Source organism: Alosa pseudoharengus, unplaced genomic scaffold, assembly GCF_046254945.1.
Source record: "Alosa pseudoharengus isolate Yale_2024_CS ecotype anadromous, Long Island Sound unplaced genomic scaffold, YU_APseudo_1.1 YU_APseudo_1.1_scf_6, whole genome shotgun sequence".
Classification (NCBI taxonomy): domain Eukaryota; kingdom Metazoa; phylum Chordata; class Actinopteri; order Clupeiformes; family Clupeidae; genus Alosa; species Alosa pseudoharengus.
The window spans coordinates 21980565-22008559 of NW_027468848.1; the positions used below are offsets into that span (position 1 = coordinate 21980565).

Below are 27995 nucleotides of genomic sequence, written 5' to 3' on the forward strand. Positions count from 1 at the left end.
AGGTAGGAGGTTTTTCGGTTTTGATTTCCAACAGTTGGCAAATTAGTGTCGTACAAAAGCCGACGGCCTGTGCACTCCAGTAACGCAAAAGGGAGACAGATATGATGGGGATCAGAGAGAAAAAGCACACAGTATTTTTTATTCTGTTTTTCTTCTTTAAATTGAAACAGTGTGCTGAATATATCCACTCCACCCATAGCTTACAAGGGCTATATTGCCCCCCTGGGAAGCCAAAGCAAAAAATAAACAATAATAACAAAAATGCAAGTAAAAAATTAATTGCAGTATGTGTACTGCCACAAGTGCTTGAATTTTTTTTGTCTTTGTTTCTTTTTGATAACCAGAGAGACTAAATACAACAAAAGGTACATTTACAAAAGGAACCCTTCGAGTAGCTCAGAGGTACTGCATGCGTAGGGTTTCGTCAATAAATTACATCAAAAAAGTATATCTCTGTTATAGTACAGCATAGACATACACAAAAAATGGAACAAAATGGAACAGAAATGGAAGAGCTAACTAATATAAAAGTCGTTCGGTGCTCTATTACTCCAAAAGAACTTTGTGTCTCATTTTCAATAAGAATGTTAAGAAACTAATTTATTCCCCCAATATTCACTGCATCTTTTTACACATGTCATTACCTTTCAGATATATAAAGAATTTTTTGTGTTGATGTGAAAACTTTTGTACACTCAAAGTAGAAATCAGACAGCTGCACAACAGCGAAGGAGCACCCAACAATGTTTTTCAAACATTATTTTCCTTAACCGCATCCTGGGATCACTTTTTTTTTCTTTTTCTTTCTTTTCTTTTAAATATATATTTAATATATGAACAAAAAAAAATATGCACAATATAAAGCAAGGATGCACCGTAACGCCGCTGGAGTAGTGTGTTGGGATTGTGGCCTCTGAGATTTGGCAGTTTTGTGGGGAGATCAGGCCTGGGTTGGGGTTGAGGGGTTGGGGGTTCACTAGCTGGAGGTGGCCTTGGACGCATAGAGCGCCCGCAGCGTCTGCGCTACTTTGTGGGTCAACTTGTTGCTGGCGGTCAGGGGGAGTTTCTTGTAGATGATATCCGACTCCTTGATGGTATCCAGCCAAGGCACTTGTTTGCGTCCCTCTCGCCTCTTGGCCTCCGTCCAGGGGCTGTTGTAGGAGCCGGACAGCCAGCGGATGCTGTAGCCGTCAGCGGTCCTCTGTATCACGCGGGCAATCTGAGGCCGGTCCTTGTACTGCGGACGCAGGAAGGCCACCAAGTCGGATGGCTCCACGCTTTCAGACATGTTCCCCACTGCTTCACCGCTATCCCCCCCACGCTTTGCCTTCCTGGCCTGGAGACAGCAAAATGGGAGACAAAGATATTGGAAATACAGGGAAAGGTGAAGAGGAGGGGTTAAATTAGATAAGACAATTGAGACCTAACCATTCAAGATCTAGATGTCATACGGATCAGTATCACTTTACTAAAAAGTAAAGAAATATTTCTGAAGCCTTGATAGCAACTGCATATGTGTAAACTCTTCTAGTAATGAGCACATCATACTGTATACTGTGTCCCTGAGCGGTGTCTTACCCCAGGGGTCCTGTCTTCGGTGTCGCTGTCATCCTCCTCCGTGTCCGCTGCGTGATTCCGGGGGCTGTGAGCCGGGCCAGCACTGGGGCCAGACCCCCCCAGCAGGGCGTTGATGGCTTTGTTCCGGGCGTTAGCACCTGTCTCTCCTTCTCCCTCTTCATCTTCATCTGGGTCCAGGTGGTCCATCAGCAACTTAAACTGGAGACGGGAGGAAACCGGAGACAGTGAGACAATAGCAGACATGATTATATGCAGAAAACGTTTGGTGACCCAGCAGAGGCCTACAGAAATTATAGCACAACTTTAGAACTGAAGTAAAATGACGCTAATTTGGAGATCGTCAGTATGTGCGATGGGCAACTCACGTCGAGGAACTGCTGGACGATCCTCTTCTTGAGCTCGAAAGTGAGCTCAGCGTTGGCTACATTGTTGGACAGGAACTCGAGGGTCTGGCGAGGGTTGAAGTGAATATTTGCCTTCCGATTGACAGCCTTGTCGTATACCTTCGCTGACTCTGTGGGGGAGTACTTGAGGATTTTGCTGTGAAACAAGCAGGCAAAAGAGTCATTAACAGCCTTTGAAAACTAGTTAAATCTTTCACCCTCTTCTTGTAATAACTTGGCTTAATTGGTCGTTTTATTTCCACCTGCTGAAAGGTTAATTAATTTTCCTTATCTGTGCTTATATGCCAATATATGCAGCACACCTGAGCTTCTAATATGCCCCTTAATAAAGTTTAACCTGAACATCGCTGATTGGCTGATTACATGCTCAGGACCAGATTTGCAACTACATTATTCAACAAACAGGTTGGCTCTTGTGTGCAGTAGTTATGGTAGGCAGCTCACCCGTCTGAAAAGCCGTAGAGAGCTTTGAGGTGCTGCTTGAGGACCAGCAGCAGCAGGATGCCCTGCGAGGCGCGGGCGAACTCCATCAGGGGCATGGTGTCCTCCGGCAGCCGCTCCATCACCACGTCCACGTCCTCCAAGTCAGAGTCGGACTCCGACTCGGCGTCGGCTTTCTTGTCGACGGGCGGCGGCGGCGGCTCCTCCTGCTGCTCCTCCTCTGGAGGCTTCTCCTTTGTGCCGTCGTTGTCCACATCGATGTCAGGGTTGTCCAGCTCCTCCTCGTTCACGTCCACGTCCCACGCGGTGCTATTGGCCTGTCGCTCCTTTTCTTTCTTCTCCGGCTGACCGGGCTTCCGCAACGACTGGGGGTATAGAAACAGCAGAAGTCAGCGGGAGACAATATTATACAGTTATCAAAGCAAGTGTGTTCAGATAAAGAACTTAGACATAAAAGGTCATAATGGGGACTGATAGTGACAGTGTTGTGTGTAAAAGAGCACATTTGGAGAGTCTGTTTCAGAAAGAAAGAGAGAGAGAGAGAGAGAGAGAGAGAGAGAGAGAGAGAGAGAGAGAGAGAGAGAGAGAGAGAGAGAGCTTATGCATGTGTATGACGGGTAGTGAACACGGATGAGTGAGCACCTCTTTGAAGGTCTGCAGCAGATTGCTGCCAGACACGGACAGCCTGATGTCGATGTGATGCATGATGAAGAGCGGCTCCTCCTGGCTCTGGTAGGGGAAGTAGGCCAGGTTGTCGGCCACAAACAGCAGCATGTTCACCTCCACCTTCTGCAGGGCCGATAAAAGCACATTCACGTTAGCCGCGCATGGACACACTGTACAACTCTTCCCTACCGTAATTTAAATGGAAACATTGTTGTAAACAACAGTAACAGCCTTATGTAGTTGTATTCATTTATTTATCAGGGGTGTGATTGGCAAAGGTACAAAAAAAAGGAAATTATACGGAGTGACAACCCCCCCCCCCCCTCAAACACACACACTGAACTTGAATCAAGCATTCTTCAGAACGCAGCTGATCAACCCGTCTACTTTCACTTTCAATGAAATCCACTAGTAAACAGAATACACTATTTGCGGCGTGATATTCGGAAAGATGTGAAGCACAAAACCCGTCGTCATTGTCGGCGGCCTGTTATAGCCTACATAATGGCCTGTGTAATACAGAATAGCCTACCTTTGACCGACAGGACCCCCCCCCCCCAAAAAACAAATCTCAGCGGATCTATACGAATTCCGTGGGTCTCATTTTCAAGTCGAAAAAAACGGAAGAATCACACCCCTGAATTTATGAGTGAATTCGGGCACAAGAATGTCCTACAGGATTAATAAAAAGACTGTCTGTCTGCTTGTCTGTCTGTCTGTCTGTCTGTCTAAGCGTTGTCTCTGAACGTGAGCCACACGTCTCCCTCCTGCCAGACAGTGGCGGGAAAAGTGAGTGAGTGTGCAGCATTGCGTTTGGCTCCAGCCCTACACAAGCAGAGCACATTTGGCTGATTAAGCTGTCATGAGAGCAGAAGGAGCAGGTGCTTCGGACAGGGCCAAGAGCAGAGGTTGAGCGACCGCACAGACTGCAGCCGTGAGTTGGCCCGCGAGAACTTCACTTCTCAGTCCACACTAAATACTCACGGCCGACGCAGCCCTCTTGCAATCATCTGTCATTTACCTGTCTTTCCTTTTTTAAACCCGAGTCAACTGGAAGAGTGCTGCACCAGCAATGGCAAAAGTAATGAGACACAAGTACTCCCAGGGAACTCCACTGCTTTCATTTACCTGTCTTTCATTTTCAAATCAAAGTCAACTGGAGGAGTGCTGGACTAGCAGTGCCAAAATTAATGAGACACACTCCCAGGGAACTCAACTTTCTTCACTGAGGTGCATTTTGGAAATGCCCTTTTGTAACTGCAGTGGGAGGTCTGTCTCCATCGCCATGTCCCTCCCACACTCCCCTCTCCGGGGGGCGAAGAGGCCAACTCACCGAGGTGTCATCGAACAGGTTGAGGAGCGAGATGAGGAAGGCGCGGCGGTGCTGCCTGTTGCTGCGCACCATGGAGTAGAGCTGCGCACACAGCGCGCTGATGGACTCCTCCTGACGGAAGCCCCGGATGATGCCCTTACGCTGGGCCATGATGGCCTCCTGCACCTGGTAGGACATCTTCATCCCGGCCGCAGCCTTCATCTGCAGGGGTGAAGAGAGAGACATACTGTTGATGTGCATGTTCATTATTGGATTCAATGTCCTATAGACCCTTTCAACAATAAAAACAAAAACAATGCTTGAACATTCTATTTGGTTCCCAATCTACTTCCTCTGCATTAAGATAACATATGGAATGTTAAAACGGAAGCTTTGTGGGGCCAACTATGATGCTGATAATGGAACTCTCTTGAAAGGGTCTATATCTGGGAACTGCTTTGGCAATACAAGTGCCTAAGGGGACGGAGTTAAGAATTGTTCATACATCCATCTGTCAATTGTTCTGTCACAACTAGCGGAGAAAGGTGCTGGTCCAGCCCAAAAACAGTAAACACCTGCACGGGGTCAGTTGTATCTCATGTTTCAGTGAACTGTGGACTGTGACTTACGTGAATGAATCCGCTGTATTTCTTGTCAATCTCCACTATCTGCTGGTCTGCCTTGTTCCTCATAGTTGGCTCTGTGTCTGTACCCATTGCAATAAGGTACGGAACACACTACACACAGAGAGAATGAGAAGCATGAATAAGCATTTTCTTTGTACATAAACAGGTTATTTATATACAACAGAATATATAAATAGTCAATGGAATTTTAGAACAATGCAAAGTAACTCCACAATGAATCCGTACCTGCACAGGGTGGATAAGGCCTTGGTTGAGAGTGAGGGCGATGACGCTGAGGGCGAAGTGACGCACGTTGGACTGTGTGTGGAAGAAGGCCTCCAGCACCTGCTTCAGATAGAGCTGCATGATGGAGCTGCTCATGCCCGACGTGATGTCGCCCATCTCCTTCAGGTCCTCCTGCTTGGACAGCTTGTTCCCTGAGCACAGGAGGGTCAGACCAAGACACAAAGGTCAGAGGTCAGAGGTCAGCGCTCAGGGTCCTCTACGCATCTTTGGCCCTCGCTCTGACAGAGGTTATATGCTTTATGTTACATCATATCTTGGGGAAGGCTAAACCTTTTGTAGACCGTCAAGGGCTGCCAATAAACTGGTAGATGATCAAGGTTCATGCAGAGTGACAACTTGGCTGCCGCACATGCAGCTTTACTGCCTGCTTTATCATACTGGGGGCAGCCGTGGCCTACTGGTTAGGGCTTCGGACTTGTAACCGGAGGGTTGCTGGTTCGAACCCCGACCAGTAGGAACGGCTGAAGTGCCCTTGAGCAAGGCACCTAACCCCTCACTGCTCCCCGAGCGCCACTGTAGCAGGCAGCTCACTGCGCCGGAATTAGTGTGTGCTTCACCTCATTGTGTGTTCACTGTGTGTTTAACTAATTCACGGATTGGGATAAATGCAGATAAATGCAGTCACGGGATCAAAGGAGTATATATACTTATACTTCCGATTGGACTATGGCGCAGCATGTCTAACGTAAGGAACGCATAAATCATATAGAATCCGTCTGGCGACAGACGCCACTGGTGTGCGGGTGCGTAAGAGACTCACACTCCCTGTCAGCCTCCAGCATGCGCATGTCTTCCTCCTGCAGATACATCTGCAGGTTCTTCAGCACCTGGATCTTCAGGTTCACCGGGCTCTTCACGTCCGACAATAGCCCGTTGTAGAGGCGCTTCACCTCGGGAATGAACATCTGGCTGGGGTGCATGATGAGCAGGTTGCCTGTCAGACAAGGACAGCACAGGTGAGACGATGGAGGGAACAATTCAGGTGAAGTTATACAGAGATGAGTGATGCACTAATATAGTGGTGGCGGGCTCTTCCTATTGTTTTGCTTACACCATATCTCTGCTTACGAACCCCACGGGAGTATAAATGCTGTATTGATGTACGTCTAAGGGAAAGTAGAGGTATTTCCTGCGCATAAAACCACTGCCTATTCGCAGTGTGTAAATTACATTATCCATTTCTTTACTCAGTTGCATTGCAGTTGCAGTTTAGGTATTAAAAGCCCTTTGTGGTGAAACTAGTGTTCAGAACACAATATCTGATCAATATAAGACTTACTTCTTTGTGCCAAGGAGCCTATGATTTTGGTGCGGTTTGTTTATGTTTTTTTTTGTTTATATGTATGCAGGATTACACAGAAACGTTGGCCTGGTTTTCATGAAATGTGATGGAAAGGTGAAGCATGGACTATAGAAGAGCCCGTTTAGTTTTGGAGCAGCTCCGACAGGGTGGCTCTACCAATTCAGCTTTACGAATTTGGCCTTGGCAGAGGTCTGCACTCTCCAAGTGCTCTTCTAGTTTAAATACACAGCATTAAGTGTCTTAAGTGTCTTTTGCAGTGTGGTTTTGCATTTTGCCTCAAGGAATGGAAAAAAGATGTAATGTACTTTTTTATTCTTACCTAAACCAATGATGGCTTTCACTTGCACCTCCTCATCCTCATTGTTTATGAAGTACAGAAGGAGTTCCAGAACCTTCTCTTTGATAACAATCTAGAAAATATGTTTTTCAAAAATAATGAATTTTATAATAAATATTGAAACAAAGAATCAACCATCAACACCGAAGGCAGGATGCGTCACCCAATAAGAACTCACTTGGCTGCTGCCCTTGAAGCGCTCCAGGTCAAAGTCGAAGTGGCGACACAGAGCGCCCACAGTGAAGAGGGAGCGCATCAGGATCGGACGCTTGGCGTCCGTTATGGAGTGGTTGGAGTCCTGCTGGTGATGGACCTTTAGCTTGGTCAGGACACCTGTGGAGCAGCACCACAAACCATCACCCAGCCATCACTGAGAACTCACTGAGCACATCCCTAAGCAGGAAATTCCTCACTGGACATTCATTGATATTCATTGAATGTCCAGAGGTTCTGCGATGTACGACTGACTGAAGGTACTTTATTATGCATCAAATGTAAACATCAGAGGTGTTGAGCTTACCGTAGTATCGATTAAAACAAGCCCAAACAAACTTGTAGTTGTGTGTCACTTTGTTGACCACTGCACCAAGGCAGCTCACACAGTGTTGGACCACCTGCGGAATAAAAGAACAAGCTTTCAGGAACCAAAGCAATGTAAGTCCTCGAAATTGTGAAGAAGTGCCTCCTTGTAGTTTTTTCTGAGGTCTAAAAGGTGACGCACCAGCATGCCATATTTGATGATGAGCTTCATCAGGTCCTCCTCAATTGTGGTCAGGAAGCTCTCACTTGGATGCTCCATCAGAGGCACCACTAGCTCCAAGATCTTCGCCACGTTGCAGATCACCATGAAGTCATTCGTGGACTGCAATTCACCACCAACATTGTCGAACATTATTTTACAGAAATGAGAGGCCATCAACGAGACCTTTGAGACCATCACTGAATGTAAAGTCAACGTACAAATAGGCATAATAAGGTGATTTATAAATATATCCAGTGTTGTTATGGTAATGGGTTGAATAGTGAAAAAGCTGTCTTACGTTACACTTGGTGGTCAGGTAGGGCTGCATAGTCATGGCATGTTTGACCATGAAGTCGGCCTTGACTTTACTGAACAGATAGAGGGTGGTGATGCAGGCGACAAGCCGAGTGGAGTTCACATTCTTATGCTCTGTAGGAGACGAGAAGAGGGTGCTCTGAGTTCATCCAACAGCAAAGCAGTGGTGTAAACATGCCAGTTCTAGCTGCCCTGGCTTGACTGACTCACTGAACATTTGATGGTGATGAGCTTTTGCTTGGATTCTAAAACTGCAGTGTACTACATCTACATCTGCTTTCATTCAACTGTAGGAAGCACAACTGGAAACCATAGCATTGGTTGACACATGGCTAGTGTAGATTAATACGTCATGTTTTTCCTCTGTTACCTGAGAGGGACTCCTCATAGCGCAGGATGTGATCCACTAGACTGTCAACCAGCTGCACACAGGCCTTCCTGGTGGGCTTGTAGGAGGAATCCTCCTCAGACTTCAGCAGCTGAGACACAAGAACGAATGGACGCATATTACAGCACTTTTAAACATTTATTGTAGATAAAGCAGAGCCCATATAAATTTGTTTCCTCAACGGGAGTCCCATTATGTTATTTCTTGGACACTTACATTCTGCAGAAGCTGTTCAAACCAGTCGTAACCACTGTCTTGGCAAGCAGCAACCTATGAGGATTTCATTTTGAAAGGTTGCATTTATAAAACAAACAAAAAAAATATTACAGCAATATTGAATATTAAAGATCATTTTAATCTACAAAGACACACTAGAGGAACAATGCAAACACAAAGTCCACTGAAACTATGTGCACCCACCACATCTGTGATGTTCAGAATCTTCCTGTTCATGGCCTCTTTGTCGTTGCCTGGAGTTGGGGTGAACCACAACTTCTGGAATGTCTCATTGACCAGTTTCTGTGAGTCAAAAACCAAACAAACAAAAGTGGTAAAAAAAAAAAAAAAACGAGTACCTCTTACAAAAAATCTAAACTAAACGAACAAACGAACAAAAAAACTACCCATCACCCTCTAAATGCCTTAATAGCTTACAGCTTAATGGTGATCACCATGATAATCTAAGCGATTTTAAGACAAATGCAGATAACTCATTTTGCCTTTCCATGGAAAGAGAATAGATTAAATATATGGAAAACATATCGGAATGACCGCAAGTGTGGCTGCTGTTCAGCAGTAGGTTTGGGTCACCTTGATGCCCTCTTCGTCATTGACCCTGCGGATCATCTTCACACACATCTCGGTGATCTTGCTGAAGGTGGGCTGCTCCAGGCAGATGTCTCTGAGGATCTTAATCACCCTCTTCCTCACGCTGATGCCCGTGTCCTGAGGAGAGAGCAGGGAGCAAACATGAGCAGCTGCTATTACCTCTCTTAAGAGCACTGCTGAGTCAGCCAAACTTACAAACGCACACTGGGGAAAGCTCAACAAGGTAGCTGTGAGCAACATTATGGAAATAAAAGGGCTTATTAATGATTAATTAATGTTATAATAAGCCTGTCAAAAATCTTTTATCCCAAACGTGTTGTCCAATTGTCCAAAACCATTTGTGAAACACACTTAGGTTCCACAGGAAAAGCCATCTTTAGATTTTAAGAATTTAACACTCCACAGTAACCCTGCCCATCTAGAGCTAGAACTGTGAACAGACGGAGCTTTGCAGGCTCTTCACATCCAGCAGGCTGCTGGGGAATGAGCACGTACCAGTATCCTCTTGATGAGCATGTCGTAGTACTGCTCTGTGAGCTGGGGGCGGCTCAGCACGAAGCGGCCCAGCAGCTCCACTGCAGCCTCCCGCACGCTGGTGGACGAGTCCATCAGACGCCCGTGAACCCCGTTCTGCATGTCCTTCTGCAAGGAGAGAGAGCATACGGCAGCTTCAGACTACTGAAAGACACCCTGCAATCTTCCCTATACATTCTAAATAAATACAAAATATAGTTACAAAATACATCATACTTATATATTACTATAAAAATACAGTAATACAGGTGGTTTAATTAGAGGTAAAGAGAGCTTGCTCACCCGTGCCAGTATGCTGGGGTCCACGGCCACCACCTCGGAGAGACATTTCATGGCTTTAGTCCTGACGGCTATGGCACTCTCGCCCAGGACCCTCAGGATCTGCAAAAGCAACAGCAAACAGACATGTTGCTCCCATCAGGGAAAGGACTGACCAGACGACCTGCACTACAGCCTCTAAGGAAAGGTTTGGAGGGATGCAAATATATGACAGCATTGGCCAGTGTGACAAATTCTCACCTGGGTCAGGTAGATGTCAAAGCTTTGTGCGAATGGCCTCATAGAGGCTAGGTAGCGCACAATCAAGCCCGCATCATCATAGTCCACAGTGTCTGAGTTCATTCTAGTGAAGAGAAGGGGACAAAATCATGTACTGAATCATGTTCCTATTCACACGTAAGCAGTGATATAAAGGTGATGATAGAGAGAGCATTTTTTAACAATGCATTTTAACGATGTTTGTGCACTTTCCTACTTTAACTGTTAACCCATGTGTGCATAAAGTATAAAAATAATATGTTACAAAAAATGCCCAGAGTTTTTTTTTCTGTAGGCAGGAAGGATGCAGGAACATGAAATGTGGTTTGATACCTCTTAGGACAAGTGGTCATACATACCCTAATTTCCTGCCTATTAATCAAGGTTTATACATTGATTTTGCCAAATTTCTTCAGCTATGAGGTTAATACACAGGAGCAGGCTATACATGGGAATGCATTTATTTTCTTCATTCTTCTTTATGATTAAAGCATGATCTGATTCTGATGCACTGGGCTATTGAGCACTAGGGTTAATACATGGTTCTGTTTAATTTTAAGTTTTTAAATTTGCATAAAAACGCTGTCCTGCAGTTTATACACAATGCACGGGAAAATATTGTCTATTAAAAAGGTTCTCCTGTGTGGGTTAGGGATGCTATTAACAACCCACCAAATTGCAACCACATTTAACAGATGTCTTTAAAAGGATGTTGTAAGTACCTGAGTGTATTAAACTGGGCAGGAGTGGTCTTGATTATGTTGCGCAGGAACTTCTTGCGGGCCTCGGCCCGCTGCATGATCTCCCCAGTGCTCTTGAGCTCCTTGGCGTGACGCCGACCCTCCGTGGCGTCCTCGTCCTTCTCCTTCTCCTGGCCCTTCTTCATCGCCTTCTCCGCCTCCGTGGTGGAGTCCCTGAACCACTGCGCTATGTAGAACTTACGCGCAAACTGAACAACAAAGTGGTGAAATAAGGAGATGAACAGACATATCCAGTGTTGAATGAGCACTGACATCAGTAGAGATGTATGTGAATATACTGGCTTACGGGAGCAAGGACATAAATAAATGTCTTCAACTGTTCTTTTGAGACAGTATTGTATTGGGAATTTAAACCACAGTGACACATCAGGCCATGGTTACCCAGATTTACCCACGTTTTCCCAAAGAGAGGAGTGCAAACATCAAATACTAGAACAAGGGGGCAAAAGAAACATCAAGATAACTCACAATCAGTGCAGGTGCAGTCTCTGCATTCTCTTCCAGATGATCGAGCAGAGCCTTCTGGAGCTGCTGGATCTCATCATTACCTGAGGTCTGGAGAGAGAGGACGCCAAAGGCAAAGATCAAGAGTCAGAGCTCAGGGCATGGAGGGAGCAGATGAAATGAATTCAAAGTGATTAAATTCAGCAACACTTATGTAATTACCGGTGACACATTTAATGAGTTAACACCAATTACCAGTTTCCCTTCCGTAGCCACCCCCATTCACAGGCTAAAACTAAACTTTGCCAGTTCATGCAGGATCACATTCTGTGCTGCCTTTTGAGTTAACACCTTGCATTGAATTAACTCTGAGTGGTAAAGCCTGTATGTATGTGTGGGGGGAGGTTGCTCTGGCCTGTACCTCTTTGAGGATGCGGTCTATGGTGCGTTGGTCCATGTTGCTGGTGATTGCGTCTTTGCGGAGCCTGGCTGCCACGGTGCCCAGGTAGTCCAGCGAGGCCACCCTGAGAGCCATCTCTGTCTGCTTATTACTGAACTGGTGGACCTGAAACAAGAACAGAGAGGTAGTTGTGATTAAAATGATAGAAAGATGTAATATGTAAGAAGAGTGAATAGGTGAGAAGATAAGAGGAATAAGAGCTCCAATGAGGGTATATGGATAAGTGTATGTGTCTGTGTCTGTGTGTGTGTGTGTCTGTGTCTGTGTTGTGATGATGGATACTATTAGTGAGGAACTGACCAGTAGTCTCCCCAGCAGACTGAGTAGCAGCTCCGCTGCTGGCCACTCGGGCTTGTTGACGGTGGACAGCAGATCCTGCACAAAGTTCTCAAACAGTGGCCGGTAGTCCTCCTCCCCCTGCTTGCTCCCACACCTAGAGGATTGAGGAGACATCACAGACAGTGGGATTAACCTCCACCATGTCCCCTTCATACACACCATGCCAAACTCAGAGACAACAGAGAAAGTGAACTCACTTCTTGAGGAACACAGAGAGAAAGTTCTGGGCTGTCCTCCTGGCTGTCTCATAGGAGGTGTTGATGAGAACATCCTCATCCATCTGTGAACACAAGAACAATCTTCACACCATTCACAAGAAACGGATCTATTTCTACCTACCCACAAGCTCAATTCATTTTGCATGGTTATAACAATGAATCAAGGCCATATGCAGTGGTTCTCAAACTTTTTCTGTCATTCCCCTATTTGAAGGTGGGGAATTTTCAAGCCCCACCTGACCCCATCAACCCGGCAAAATGGTAACGTTAAAATACTTTTTTATCTTGGTTCCACATTAGCCTACATATCCTGTCTCAGTCCACTGGATCAGATATTAGTCAAATTCATATGTCAGTCTGTTTATGACTCTTATGTTTGTATGTGGCTATTTTGTTTTGAATCTATGATCTTCCTTGTCAAAAAAGAAAAGGCATTATTAAAGATAGGCACAAAAGAACAAACTTTCTCCTGTTCCTAACGCCCCACCTGTCATGTCTCTATTCCCCACTATTGGGGCCCTCCCCACACTGAGAAGCACTGGCCATATGTCAGGTTATAAGTGATTATTTGCCAGCTATTCTACTACTGCTACCTGACTGGTGTGTTCTTGGAGGGGCTGATGGACGAGTGACCGTGGGGATTTCTTACCTTACTCTCCTCAATGGAGTCCTGGTCAGAGGGCAGATGGACCACGCAGTGGATGAGCTGCAGCACCAGGGCCGTCACCATCTGGATGTGCACGGACTCACCGTCCGCGTCGCTGCTGTTCAGCCTGTCAGCACACAGCCCGTCAACACAGCTCTGCGTTAGTGTCTCACGGCCTAACCATCTGCTTAACACCTACTGGGTACAACACTGCGGTAGGGGGGAGGATGTGAAGCATAGCATGTCAGCCAGTGTGTGTGTGTGTGTGTGTGTGTGTGTGTGTGTGTGTGTGTGTGTGTGTGTGTGTGTGTGTGTGTGTGTGTGTGTGTGTGTGTTGGGGTGTTTTTGGTTGAGGTTGGGGGGGGGGGGGGGGGGGGGGGGAGTATCGAGGGTGTGGTGGTTGTCACCTGAAGTTCCTGAGGCTGCGCTTGCTGGTGGGCAGTCTGGCCAGAGAGGTGAAGATCTCCTCCAGGATCAGCTGTCTGTGCTTCTCGTAGCGGGAGAACACCTGATTGGGCACCAGAACAAAGTCGGTGAGCGAGGATGATGACAGCATGATGATACAGCAGCAGAGCCGCCCAAGCGTGTGGTTACTGCTTTCAGCGCGCCTCAGCAATCGGAAATCGGGCCTTCTGGGTCCGTGTGAAAGTGTTAACTGGGACAGCAGCATAATGGTTGTTTTTCCTGAGCTTACTGAGGCTGTGAGAGGAGGAAACTCACCACGGTCACCAGCTTGATGGCACACAGCTGCATCTCACTGATATTTTCCACAAAGAAGGGCGTGATGCCCATGGAGGACACCTGTCAGGAAGCAAGAGAGCGAGACCATTAAACAGACAGATCGCTAGTTGGCAAGGGAGGGACAGAGTGAGAAGGATGGAGAGAGACAGAGACACCAAGGCAGAGGGAGACACACAAACAAGAGAGAGAGAGAGAAAAAAAAAGGGAACGAGCTAGAGAAGAGAAAGTGAATTCAGAGGCACATACCTGCAGGATTGTGGTGTCTGTCAACAGTTGGATATCAACCAACTCAGAGATGCTGCTCACAACGTCGCACACTTTGTTGTAGAGCATGATGATGACTCTCTGCTTGCTCGTCGAGCACCTCGCCCGCTTGGCTCTGGAAGTCAACAGACCTCCTGCAACAAACAGCACAAAGCTTCAGTTTGTAGATGTTTGGGATTAATGATGTGTGTGTGTGTGTGTGTGTGTGTGTGTGAGCATCCATGTATCTATCTTTACTGTAGTAACTCCAGTAGTTCCAAGAGCTGAGAAGTGCCACCAGAGGATTTTCCATATTACACCTAAGCTGTAAATACCAATGACATACCTACACCCCTACCCTACCCCGTGTCTACAAGACCGGCATCAGATCACAAGACTGTCCACTCTAAAGGTGTCCCGGAGTCTCCTCACCTCCCTGAGGGTCCACCCGGTACACAGGGTCGTACTGGGGGTAGAGCGTGTTCTGCAGGTGGAACTTGGTGTACTGCAGGGTCCTCTCAATCACGTCCTCGATGTAGACGGCCTTGGGCATGTGCGGCGACGTCATGATGTTGAGCGCCGTCAAGCACGCGTCCGCTGATTTGGTGACGCGCTCCATGATAAGGTCACGCCACAGGCGCTCCTCATCCTCCGTGTCGTTCTCCTGGGTGAGGACAGACACGAGCGGTCAGAAGATGCAATGTGACTAAATCACAGATCAGGGGTTGCAAGGCTCCTCTGAAAGTTCCAGACTCCCCAGTCACTTTTCCTGACATTGTAAAACATCCCCCCTTTTTATAACTACTGAACCATGAAACATGAACATCCAAGTGGGAAATTCTACATTTCTAACATGTAACTGAAACCTCCATCACTTCCCTCACTGTGTCCTTTCTCTCTCATCGGCTCTCTCTGGGTTTCGCCTTCAGATGATCTCAAGTGCCGCTAATGAACATTTCATATGTAGCAGAAATCTTCAATATTATCAACAGTGTGTAAAGAACAATCTCAGCAGAACTCACAGGGTTCATCAAGGTAGAGAGATTGCCCCCATCCTGAATGTTCTTCTCCAACATGCTCAACACCTTCACCAGTCTCTCAGATGGAATCTGGCAATGGCAATGACAGAAAAAGTCAAATGGCAATACACAAACTCATTCATTACAATCAGTATGAATGGAATTGATGTGTTGCTGAGCTCTTCAGGCATTGTTACCTTGCAGGTGATGCCCATGGCTTTGATCTTGGCTGACTCACTGGCTAGCTCACTCAGCTGCTGTTTGCCCAGAAGCAACTCCTGTGGAATTTCATCATCATCTGCCAAGCATGAAAAAAGGGCGTGAGTTTAGGGTTCAGATCTCTGCTAGTATTCTGAATGGCTCAAACAATAGATGTGTTAAAAAAAAAACTAAGGCATGTTGACCTTACTAATAAATAATTAAAAGATGCTAGGAAATGTATGGCTAGGCCAAGATAGGCTAAGCTATTCACCCTGTATAGAGAAGTCAACGTCCTCAAGGTTTTCTAGAATGCTGTCCAGACTGGCAATGAACCTCTTAAAGGTGGATGACTCCATCATTTCTGCAAAGACATCATGTCAATACAATCGTCCAATTCAAGTGCTTAATATAGATACAGAACCTTCAGTAAATTAAAAACGGGTTGGCTACCTTCTGGTGTGAGCTTGGGCTCATATGCCTTTCTTTTCTTCTGCTTCTCTTTCTTCTGGAGACTCCTTGCAACTGCAAAAACACAGAACACACCAGTTTAGACTCTAAATATGTCGTTCTAAAATCAACACAGGATTCTACTTCCATCAACAACTCTCAACATGTAACTGGAGTAACAATAAGATCTCACAAGACATCTGATCTGATGGTACTGAAGATTGCATAAGTCATTTTAGATAGACACAGGAGAGGTGTTCAACTCCTTGTGCTGTAGGCAGGGCATTCCCCATACTCACCATCACTCAGGCTGGGAGGAGGCGGTGAGTCCCGGTCGGAGGTGTCAGGGCTGCGGTCTCCATAGCGACTGCGTGAGCTTATGCCTCTCCTGGACTCGGGTTCCTCGTACTCCCAGGCTCTGTCATTGTCCTTCCTCTGGCGCTTCCTCACAGCTGGGAACAAAAATATAAACACAAACTGGTTAGGAGCTCACTCGACTAACAATGGTCAAAGAAATCCAACTGGGGAAAAGTCATTCTTTGTTTTTCATTTAAAAACACAACTGAGTTTTAGGCAGTCTGATGCCAAAAATCAATTTAGATGGCTCTGTGCCACACTGTCAGACAATCTACATTACGAAATATTATGTGTGTCACTGTAACACCTCTACTTACAGTCTCGCTCGGGTTCGCTGTCATCTCCAGAGCTGACTTCTGCATATCTGGGTCTGTCATTGGTTGCGCCTCGTCTGCGCTTGCCAAGCTTCACCCTGTCAGCAGCGCTGGAGTCCATCCCTGCCTGCATGTCTGAGAGGAGAGACACGCAAGGGTTCTAGCTGTGCCGCATTACAGTCACGTCTACACTGTTCAAAGTGAGCATCAGGTAAAGCCAAACGTTATGATTCTCAGCAGTAGTGTGTTATTACTGTATTTGTAAGAGCTTATCAGTGGCAAAATTTCAGTTAGAGCTTCAACAAGTTTACTGTCCCTTGTGGCACAGTATTGCCCGCCTGATAACTAATGAGCATATACTGCAGCTGTGCCAAGTTCTGACATAGCCAAGTTGAACCCAGCAAAAATGAAAACAGATACGCCCAAGGGACTAGCCATTTGGGAGCCTCCAAGTCAACAAATACATTTCTAGTTCAGCTAATAGCTTGTAAAACATAACACAGGTGCTAACCATCATGGGTGTTGACTGTTGAGCGTTATATGGCCTCAGCAGAAGCAACTCTCACTTAATAACTACAATTTATTACAAGAATTTCCACACTACCCATCAACAACTAGGCCTATGAACAGCAAAACATTTACGGCATGTGAATCCCTTTACATACCTCTGCTGGAGCGCTCTGAGTGGTGATGGTGCTTGTGTGAGCTTCTGGGGCTCTTGTGCTTCTCCTTGATCAGCTTCTGCACCTCCTCGTGGGACAGCTTCTGGAGCACCACCACGGGTGCGGAGCCCTTGACAATGTCCCTCTGCTGCGATCCTTGGTCCTCTTTCCTGTCTCTCTCCCCTTCCGGAATGTTCCTCTGTGACCCCGACTGCCGGAGTCTACTCGAGCTGGAGACTCCCGGGCCCTGCTGGGACTGTTCCTGCAACCTCTGGGCATCCGAGTGGGAGTGCTGTCGAGTGGTGCCGTGATCAGCCGCGCCAGCCTCCTGAGGGGCCATCTGGGGGCCGAGTTGGTCCTCCACCGCTCCAGGGTCCTGAGGGTGAGGGTCCGGTCTCCGCTTTTTAAGCGGTTTGTCTGAAATGAAAGGAGTCAAATCACAAAAACTTCAAGAGCAAAGAGCACAAGATGTCCTCATACCCTGACACACAATGGATAATATAATGCCCACACTGCGTTCCAAATTATTCAGATATCAGATTTTCCTAAATAGTTGATGCAAATGACAACCGTCATTATCAACCGTAAAATTCCAATTTTATTGAACAAACCTCCCAATGATAACAGTATTTTTTTTCAAAAATAAAAAACTCAAACTGCACTGTTCCAAATGATTATGCACAACAGTGTGTCAAGACAGTGTATAGGTTGTAAAGAACTAAAAATGGTCATTTGTTTAATATTTGCAGCATTAGGTCATATATAATTAAATCAAAAGTTATTTCAAAAGTTATTTCAATCAAAAACATCTTAACAGGCCAAGTTACATGTTAAGATAGGACCCCTTCATTGATATCACCTTCACAATTTTTGCTTGATGATGCTCAAAGGTTCTCAATAGGGTTGAGGTCAGGGGAAGATGGGGGCCACACCATGAGTTTCTCTCCTTTTATATGCATAGCAGCCAATGACCCAGAGGTATTCTTTGCAGCATGAGATGGTGCATTGCCATGCATAAAGATGATTTTGCTACGGAAGGCATGGTTCTTCTTTTTGTACCACGGAAGAAAGTGGTCAGTCAGAAACTGTACATACTTTTTTGAGGTCATTTTCACACCGTCAGGGACCCTAAAGGGGCCTACCAACTTTCTCCCCATGATTCCGGCCCAAAACATGACTCCGCCAGACTCCTTGCTGACGTCTCAGCCTTGTTGGGACATGGTGGCCATTCACCAACCATCCATTACTCCATCCATCTGGATCATCTAGGATTGCACGGCACTCATCCATAAACAAAACTGTTTGAAAATTAGTCTTCATGTAATCCTGAGCCCACTGCAACTGTTTCTGCTTGTGAGCATTGTTTAGGGGTGGCCGAATAGTAGGTTTATGCACACTTGCAAAATTCTTCAGGATCCTACACCTTGAGGTTCGTGGAACTCCAGAGGCACCAGCGGCGTCAAATACATGTTTGCTGCTTTGCAATGGCATTTTAGCAGCTACTCTGAATCCTATGAATTTGTCTGGAAACCTTCCGGAAACCTTCCTTATTATGCCTTTGTCTGCACAAACCCGCCTGTGCTCTGAATCAGCGACACATTTTTACACAGTACGATGATCACGCATAGGTTTTCGGGAAATATCCAATTTTTTCATACCTTGTCCAAGGTAGTGCACAATTTCACGCTTTTCAGCAGCAGAGAGATCCTTTTTCTTTCCCATATTCCTTGAAACCTGTGGCATGCTTAATAATGTGGAACATCATTCTTAAGTAGTTTTCCTTTGATTGGGCTCACCTGACAAACTAATTATCACAGGTGTCTGAGATTTATTTCAATGATCCAAAGAGCCCTGAGACACAATACCATCCATGAGTTTAGTTGAAAAACAAAAAAAATTATGTTTGTGACACTTAAATCCAATTTGCATAATACTTTGGAACACGGTGTATTTATTTAAACATCAGCACCTATTCACTTTCAAAGCTAACTTTAAAACATGTATTGTTACATAATTCAGTGGTTCTTAAACCTTTTGTCTGGCCACGCCCAATAAAATATTGCCCAAATCACTGGTCATTGGTAAGCTTGTGCACCGCATCTTCAAGATCAAACACTCACTAGTCATTGCTAGAGATGCAGATAGAGATTTCAGTTAGTATAAAACAGAGCATCCAGTCCATTTCTTTCTTTTGGAGAAACAACACTGAATTGTAGGCCTACATTGTGGGCTACTGAATACCCCAATTTTAAAACCTGTTTGACTACTTTTTTTAAAATTAAGAAAACATCTTTAAATCAGACAAATGATGCAAAACTAAAATGATAAAAGAAGGATGCATAACCCATTCACCTGGGTATGCGGCAGTAACACCCACCTTTTTCCTGTACTGGCTCTCCTGGCATGAGTACCTGGCCTGCCTTCCCTGCGTTGAACGGCAGCTCATCTTCTGAGGCCATAAAGTCGTAGGTGGCAGCCTTATCAGCTTGCCTGCGTTCACCTTGGGTCACCTTGCCTCTCTTCTGCTTGTGGTCAGGGGAGTTGAGCAGGAGGTCTGGTAAGCCATCTTGAGGTGAGGAGTATTGCGGAGGTGACTGCATTATAAGCGGTGGGCGGGAGGCAGCTGAACCAGAAAAAAAGACCAAGAGAGGAGCAATGTGACTGCATCTGTGGTTCACAGTATATTGCCGATTCATCTATTAATTTCATAAAATAATATGTACTGGTTAAATGGTACCCCTTGTCTGAGCAGATCATATTTTCAATTAATTATTACTTAGTTATTACAATTTTTTGCAAGCATTCTGAAGAGAAAAAGACTCTTCTGGCAGTTTTTTTCTCACCTTTGGGAATTCCATCTCTGTCTGGTGGTGAGCACACTGCCTGTGGTGACCTTAAAGGAAGTGAGGGGTTTCTTAAGGACTGGTCCCTCTCCTGGAAATATCCCATACAAACAGTAAACGCAGTGGTTTAGTATACCCATTCACAACACAAAGAGTTCAAAGACAGACATTTTGATCAACGTGATCTCAGATCACTCATCATGTGACCTCACCAGCAGGACGTATCCAGAGAGGATCTTGAGTTAATGTTACATGTAACGTTAACATGACGCGAACAACCACGGATACATAAAGACCCAGTTCTACTTCAAGGTAACGGCATTTGAATACCGAAAGTACCGTGACATAGTCCTCAATATAGCGTTAAAGTCTCTACCGTTAAGCTAACGTTACAGGGAAAACTCTTTAACTTTAACGTTAACTAGCTAGCTGCTATACATCACCACCTCACAACAGGCTTACGTTATCACAATGTAAGCATAACTTATTAACCTTAACTTTGATGCTAAAATAGTCACTTAAACTTTTCCACATGAAGAATTATCTGTAGGTTGATGCATAACATCAACAGATGTTATGCTTAGGTAAACATGAAAACTTTCCGTACAGTGGATGGCTATCTTGATAACCAATGACCTTAGGTCCTAACGTTAGCTTCTAGCTGTGCAAAAGTAACTGCTAAGGTTATGCTAACATACATTATAACATATCAGATTCTGGAAAACCGGGACAGCTGATTTGACTGCCTACCTGTTGATGACCCTGTTAAATTAACTTAAACTTATCTTAAAGTGCTCTAAATACCTTTTCATAATTGTCAACGTTATGGTTCGTAACTTCCTGAATTATGTTGGAATAACGTTAGCAGCTACACCTCACTTAGGACCAACATTTCTAACGGTTTACTTCAGACTCATGCGCAGACAACGAACTAATGACAGAACCTAAGAAAGAACACCTGGGGCGTAGAAGCTATTCCAGAAAGCGGGTTTACTGGGTAACGTTATGTATATTAACCCCTGAGATTTCAGTTCCAAAATGGTCAGGCTATGTACCTAACCTGGTAGTAGGGGGTAGGTTTTGTTCAGGTTATTTTCAGCTGTTTTGACACTTGTCACACAATGGCGTTTCCTTTTGAGTAAGGTCCGAATCACAAATCATCCGTGCTATTCACCGTGAGGGGGTGATAAGGCCACGACATATATATATAATATCCTTTCTTTACCAAAAGGCGAGAGCGCGACCGTTTTTCACAAAGATACTACTGACAGTGTATTTATGCGTTTTTCAGAGGAATCCTTAATATACTTGAAAAACATTCCTCATTCCTACATTGTGGATCAATTAGAATAGAATAGAATACAATACAATAAAATAAATCTTTAATGTAGCCTATACCATGGTGGATATTTGTCTTTGGCCCGTCCAGACATACAAGACGGACATACAGACATCTCAGACACATTGAAGATATAATTAAAACAAGTAAGCTACAGTAAAAAATGGAAAAATATAGACATTTCATAAATAAGTTTAAATAGGCATAGAAAGTCAGCCCAGTCAGGTATGTGTGTTGTCATTTGGTTTGGTTAAGAATGCTGATGACATTTGGGATAAAATATTTTTTAAATAGGCTACACTTTTTGCCTTTCTCCAAACTATGTGCATCAGCGATCACTCTTTGACTGGGAGTTTTTGTACAGTGTTGGAAACGCAGAGCATATCAGCAAAGCAACTGTCTGTCGGTGGTAGAGTTTACTTTCCACTAAAGCGGTTCCTGTAGCCTGGAAATCCAGACTCAAATCTAGAAATATTTAGGGTCTGGCTATGAGTAATGAAAATGGCCCAATTCGAGGGGCAGCATCAAGCATGCATTTGAAAAAATCCCTGCACGCAATTAGATAACACTACGACCAATGTTTACTGACCAATTCCGGACTTCGACGCAATTGGATAACATTACGAGCAATGTTTACTGCCGTCACCGATGTGATTGGTACAGCTCGGCTCCAAGGGCATGGGTAATGAGCATCATTACTGATTGCCAGAGTGAGCAAATTCAAATTGTGTTCTCACGAGAACTCTGGATTTCCAAGGTATGGTTCCCGCGCAACTTCATTCATTTTCCTGGCAACAAACCCGTGAGGGTCATTAAAGTGTAGTGTCACCAACTGGCAGGTCAGCATCTCTTATTTTAAGTTTTCCAAATTTGCACCAAAAATATCTTTGCTTGGCTATTTCAGGCATTCCTAACATCGGCTCCATGGATGGAATGCAAGTGCCCATTAAAGCGTCATCCATAAACGAGGCAGATTATGTCAATAGGTTTTCACAGCATACATGTCCAAGTAGGTCTAATGGATACGCCATAGGCCACTTATATTTTTGGATGCTCTCTTAATGGTGTTGGTGTTTAAAACACATTTTTATTTTAATAATTGCCAGATGATATGTGCTGCGTCAAATCTTATCACAAACGTGGAGGCGAAATGGCCAGGGTCAGTACACAATGCCAGGAGGGTGCATTAGACCTATACCTTATTGGAATATTATCATATCCACTACAGACTAATTAATGCGTAGGCTCTAACTTGTGCAATATGTGCAATTACAGGAGAACTTGACCCATTCAATTTGTGACAAGGTAGACTAGTTTAAGAAAAACATAATTGAAAGCAGTCAATACGTAATGTCCACTGAACTATTTAATATATTGTGCTTTTGACATTAATAGGCTATCGTAAACTTATGCATTTACACAGTCAGTTAGGCTATTCTCTGCCAAGCAAGGTGTCATTCCTTGGCAGATGCTCAAGTATTGCTTTTTGTTATTACAGCTCTCTCCTCCTCGTAAGCCTCGAGGAGAACGTGTTACTCCATCTCTGAAAAATAAGGTGCTCTTCATTTCGTCATTTTCACTCATGGTTTCGACTCTCAATAGGTCGTGAACGTGCACAACTCTAGGTTAATTAACATAGGGTTGATTGAACTAATTGGTAACCGGTGTTTTGGAACTGACAGCTCGGGTTTAGTCGCCACGGTTTCAGACATCCCAGAGGTTAAGTTTTATCTCAGTGTTTGTTAAACCTCCTTCCTGGAATACCCCCCTGACCTGTCAACCTAAAAAACATTTATGCCAATGGGATATTTAGTTTTTAAAAATCTCTTCTCCATGCAGTGCACTGGTAATTAAATTGTTGACAGAATTAAAATAATGAATAGATTAATTCCATGAAACATCAATTTAATTGTCTTGTCTGATTCGATAATACCCATGTGAACTGAATAAATACCTGATTTTCATGAATGTTCCTCATGCCACCAGGGATTGTAGGGCTCAGTACAGACACTGTAATAATACAAGCATGACAACACATGATTTAAACAAATACAAGGTGTTGGCCGACAAATTATCATATTTTGATGTGGCCAAAAAAACAGTTGCACAACAAAATTCAGTTCATACTACAATAAGACATTATCATATCTTACTCGAATTAAAATTAATCCTACTTGTTTTCAACTAGCATTAATTGTTCATTAATGAAACATACATTCAATCTGTGCAATCGAAAAAAAAAGTCTGTTTGTAGAAGAAGAGAACATTTTTTTTCTGCTGATACGTATGAAACATGTTTATTCTGACATGAGCACTCACCTTGCTGCATCTGTTGCTGCTGATTGTAGCCAGATGGATGAGGGTACTGCATGTACGGGGCTGGGCTCTGAGGTGTGTATGGGCTGGACACATGGCTGTTCTGGGGAAACCTGCTGCCCGGACCTGTCTGCTGGGGGACAAACCCACTACAAACGCAACCAGAAGGTAATGTAAGACATATAGCCCAAGACAAACAACCATGCTAATGACTCAAAATTTAAAGAATGTAACAAAGCATTTAGCTTACAAAGAATCACAACAGTGATAAGCCTACTGCTGTAGGGTGGAGACTGTGTCAAACTCTATTTTTAAACTCACCTTGTTGGGCTCTGTGCCATGGAAGCAGGCTGGTAATTTGATGTGGCTGGGCTGTTCTGCATGGCATTCTGGGTTACATTATATTGTGGTGTCATAGGCTGCCTTGTGCCTGTAAATATGAAAACACCAGAGCTACATTGGCACAGTGCATTTACTATGTTCTATCTTTCTAAAGATGCTGTATTGCTTTGAAGTGGGCCTCTAACCACATGTTTGTATTTAAATACTTGTGGGTATAAGGAAATCTAATGATACATCACATTATTACTATATCGGACTTGGGATAGTAGTTCACATTTAAGTTTGTTTATTAAACGTTATTGATACTGATATAATATAATTTCCAGTATTGGAATTGTTCGTCTCAGAACCAGCTCATCTTCACACGGTAAGATAAGTATTGAAATGAAACAGTATTTAAACATTAGCAAAGTGCACAAATATAAAAAAAAATGATCAGAGACATAATCAGATTTTAAAATGACTGGCGGATTTGTTTGAGAACAAGAGAGTTGAATATAATTCTTTGCCGGCAATTGACAGGGACTATTGAATTTTGTTACTGTGAGAGGGACAGAAAACTGTCCACCAGGCAAATACTAGCAATACAGGAAGATGGGATTGGAAACTCCTAGTGGATGATGGAAGGCAACTGCAAGTTCCACAGTGTATTGTTGTGACTGCTTTGAGACCAGACATGGTGTTGAGTAAGCACTCTGAGATGTGCAAAATCTTTCCGCTGTGTTTCGGGAGTGCTAGTTGTTGGTGTCCGCATCAAGGGTTTGCATGTCGGCTGGATATATTGCCGGATCATAAACAGCCACAGCAACAAAGTGGAATGACTGAAGAATTTATGATATTGCTTGGTGTGTTGGTATATTGCTGATGGGATCATAACCAGCCACAGCAACAAAGAGGACAGCACAAAAGAATTTGTGATATTGGTTGGTAGTTGATATCAATGAATTTGTTGGTGCCCCTATCGATGGCTTGTGGTTTGGCTATGTATGTTGCTGATTGGATCATAAACGGCTGCAGCAACGAAGAGGAATGGCCAAAGAATACGATGGTACTTGTTGTTGCCATTATCAAGGTTTTGCATTTTGTTTGGATATATTGCTGATCGGAATGGATCATAAACAGCCACAACAACAAAGAGGATTGATTGACTGAAGAATTTGTGGGCATTTGTGGGTGCCAGCATCAAGAGTGTGTGCTCTTACTCTAGCTAATCAGATCATAAATGGCCACAGCAACGAAGAGGAATGACCGAAGAATTTGACGGTATTTGTTGGTAAAGAACCCATCATAAAACGTGGCGAGGGGGTGGGTCTAGGACCCCACTGTTGTGCCATCTGGAGGTATCATGAGCCTAATTCAATGAAACATTGATGAAGGAAGGTGCCTGCTTAACCCTAGTGAAATACTCTGTAAGGCTGTTCTGTTGGTGGTGGGGGTTTTTTTGCCCACAAAAGTTGCTTTCTTAGTGATTTTGTTTTTGACAGTAAATAGACTTGATTGTTGATTGGTTGCTGTGTGACATCGCCTATCCATAGAACAAGGATTGTTTCCCCCCCCCCCCCCCCCCGATTAATGCACAAATAGGCTGACACCAGACATAATTTCACTGCATTTCTTACTTCCAGTAACTATATGCATGTGACAATAAACTTCCTTGTATCCTTGTACATTTTGATTTTACAAAAAAAAAGTTACGCAAAATGTGTCACTTACCATCTGGAGTCCCATATTGAATTGGCATATTTTTTTCCCTGAAGATATTGGGGCTCCTGGACAGAACAATCTGTAGCAGGACTGGCATATCACCTTCCAAGTCATCTCTGCCCAGGTTGTTCTTCAGTTCTCTATTGGGTACACAGTTTGATTTATGTTAAATGCAAAGTGGTGTGACAACTTTATTTGTGGACCATTCATGAAGTATTTGTTACTTTTAGTAACTACCGTATTAGGAAAGTGTTACATTAGATACCTGTATATTGTTGCAAACAGTGGGAACAGGGATTAACTCATTTTAACACAAATATTTTCTCACAGCATGATACTCGGAGGAGAACTGGAGACACTTACATGTGTTCAGTGGACACCTGGCTGAGACTCTGAGACAGCTGAGCCACCAGATTCTCATCCTGGCAAGCCAGAAGACAGCTGACCTTCTCAGCAATGCTGCCATTGTACAGTAAGCTCTTAGTGGTGGTAGCAGGGTGTGGGGAGGGAAGGGGCAGTTGGTTCAACACTGCAAGAAACAAAAGGAGATATATGAAACAATCACTAATACACCTGCTATTACAAGACCAGAACACCTCACTTGAATGTCTTAGCGCATACTTACAGTCTGTGAGACTAGTGATTCCTGCTACAGTGGTGATGGGGACATGGGGCGTATCCCCATTCATACTGGAGACAGGGTCAGGTAATTGTGTTGACGCACAGATTGCTCAGTGTTCACAGCTCTCTGGCCTCCTCTCACATGACAGTGGGTCTTCAGAAAGTTCATAAGTTGATGGAGGAATTAAGCAGACAAGCGTTGTTATTATTATTTTCATTAATTAAAACTTCGCAAACAACATGAATGATTAATACATCGTCTGTTGGTCAGCAACTCACCATAAATATGTGCGCTTGTAACTACTAAACTCATATGAGTTCAATGCATTTAGGGCAATATGTTATCATACTTTAAAAATGCACACACTTACGTTAAACATCATAGCTACATTCGCCATTAGGCTAACGTTACTAAAATTACGATATCAGCGTTTATATTTCCGTGGTTGCAACAAGGATGTACGATGAAGTTTGTTAACGTTACTGATTGTAACCATAACGTTAGCTAACGTTAGTCAATTTGCTAAACAGATCAACATTATGTTCGATGAAAACATATAACGTTACGTTATAACAAAATTGTCTAACTGTGTCATTACTAAGAGATGCTGGGGCAACTAACTATAACGTCAGTATTTTGCAACAGAAGGGGTAGTTTGCTAACTGCCTTGCAACATCCAATACCTGTTAACGTTAGCTGGTTAGCTATAACATTAGCTAGTTCACTATCCTCACTCGCAACCTACAATCATCAGTTCTATGCTTGGTAGATCGATACGTTAGATCAGTTAGTTAACTTACAAATGTCTAAAGTAAGATGGATTCAATAACAGCTTCCTAGATTGTGTACGAATCGTAACTTGTTAGAAGAACATTGCTTAGCATAGATTAGCTTGCTAGCCACTGTAAAGGATGTTGTATAGCTCACGTTTAGCCACTGCTTTGAATCAACTTCTGCACAGAAAGCTAGTCAACGTTAAATGGCTAACGTTAAAGCATAAATGCAACGCTAGGAATGTTAGCTTGTAATTACATATATCTGCAGCTGTAAGGCGTTGTCAATGGTAGTGTGTACAGTTTATGAACGTTCATATGAATGCACAAAAATCAAAACAAGATGTGCTCGGTTTATTCATATCTGATCAAACCAATGGATAACGTTAAATGAACCCAGAGTTGACTAGCATCTAGCATAGCTATGCAGCTTAACTAAGAAGATAATGTCTGAGCCTTGGTTGACCACCGTTTCGCCTATTTACGTTTTTTTCCCCTTAAGAAAAACCGCCACGAGCACATTAGCTACAGATAGGACACACTTGAAGCAACTTTACCAGCAAGCGTAAACAAACGGCTCATTTTTGAGAGATGTTACTATCATTACCCAGAGGCCTCCACTTCTCACGATGACTTCTTGGAATCCTCGGACTCAAAACAAGACAATCACCGCACGCATACGCCTCTCAGCGGGGAAATTGCCACATAGTCTGGCTGTCCATTATCGTCAAATCTACAGTTTATGTTAGATGTTCATGTCGATACAACGGCATGTATGAAAAAATAAAATAATTAAATGTTTTGTAAATCGCTTTAGAGTCCCAACAACTATGTGCATGCAGTTATATTTACCTGTGGTCGGGTTAGGAGACTGCTATAATCAAAGA

At 44.0% G+C, this 27995-nt stretch overlaps 1 protein-coding gene across 3 annotated transcripts; it reads right to left on the bottom strand.

The window, feature by feature from the left end:
* Positions 1–120: 120 nt before the first annotated feature.
* On the bottom strand, positions 121–27994 carry nipbla (NIPBL cohesin loading factor a). Of its 3 annotated transcripts, none has more exons than XM_076271251.1 (47): positions 27961–27994; positions 26339–26488; positions 26077–26242; positions 25723–25853; positions 23989–24097; positions 23671–23816; positions 23306–23361; positions 20013–20103; positions 19547–19792; positions 17173–17586; positions 16511–16642; positions 16136–16288; positions 15840–15911; positions 15661–15750; positions 15386–15486; positions 15192–15278; positions 14602–14833; positions 14173–14324; positions 13906–13986; positions 13593–13693; positions 13189–13312; positions 12519–12601; positions 12283–12415; positions 11944–12087; positions 11547–11633; positions 11040–11266; positions 10300–10402; positions 10063–10161; positions 9742–9888; positions 9229–9363; positions 8839–8937; positions 8635–8688; positions 8401–8509; positions 8014–8144; positions 7695–7835; positions 7494–7587; positions 7152–7306; positions 6956–7046; positions 6094–6267; positions 5274–5464; positions 5031–5138; positions 4423–4623; positions 3066–3212; positions 2427–2788; positions 1944–2118; positions 1579–1776; positions 121–1336 (listed from the first exon to the last, which is right to left on the bottom strand). In XM_076271251.1, the coding sequence occupies exons 2-47, from the start codon at positions 26400–26402 to the stop codon at positions 977–979; spliced, it is 6696 nt and encodes a 2231-aa protein (XP_076127366.1). In that variant the 5' UTR covers positions 26403–26488; positions 27961–27994; the 3' UTR covers positions 121–976. The 3 variants fall into 3 exon arrangements, with proteins under 3 accessions (XP_076127366.1, XP_076127365.1, XP_076127367.1); XM_076271250.1 differs by lacking the exon at positions 27961–27994 and adding an exon at positions 27716–27952; XM_076271252.1 differs by lacking the exon at positions 27961–27994 and adding an exon at positions 27666–27721.
* Between the last annotated feature and the right edge of the window lies 1 nt (position 27995).

Coding starts and splice junctions, on each gene's coding strand:
- nipbla (XM_076271251.1), bottom strand. CDS start 26,402: ATGAATGGGGATACGCCCCATGTCCCCATCACCACTGTAGCAGGAATC. Junction 16,289..16,510: donor CAGCGAACCCGAGCGAGACT/GTAAGTAGAGGT, acceptor TTTTGTTCCCAG/CTGTGAGGAAGCGCCAGAGG. Junction 6,268..6,955: donor GAAAGCCATCATTGGTTTAG/GTAAGAATAAAA, acceptor CTTGTCTGACAG/GCAACCTGCTCATCATGCAC.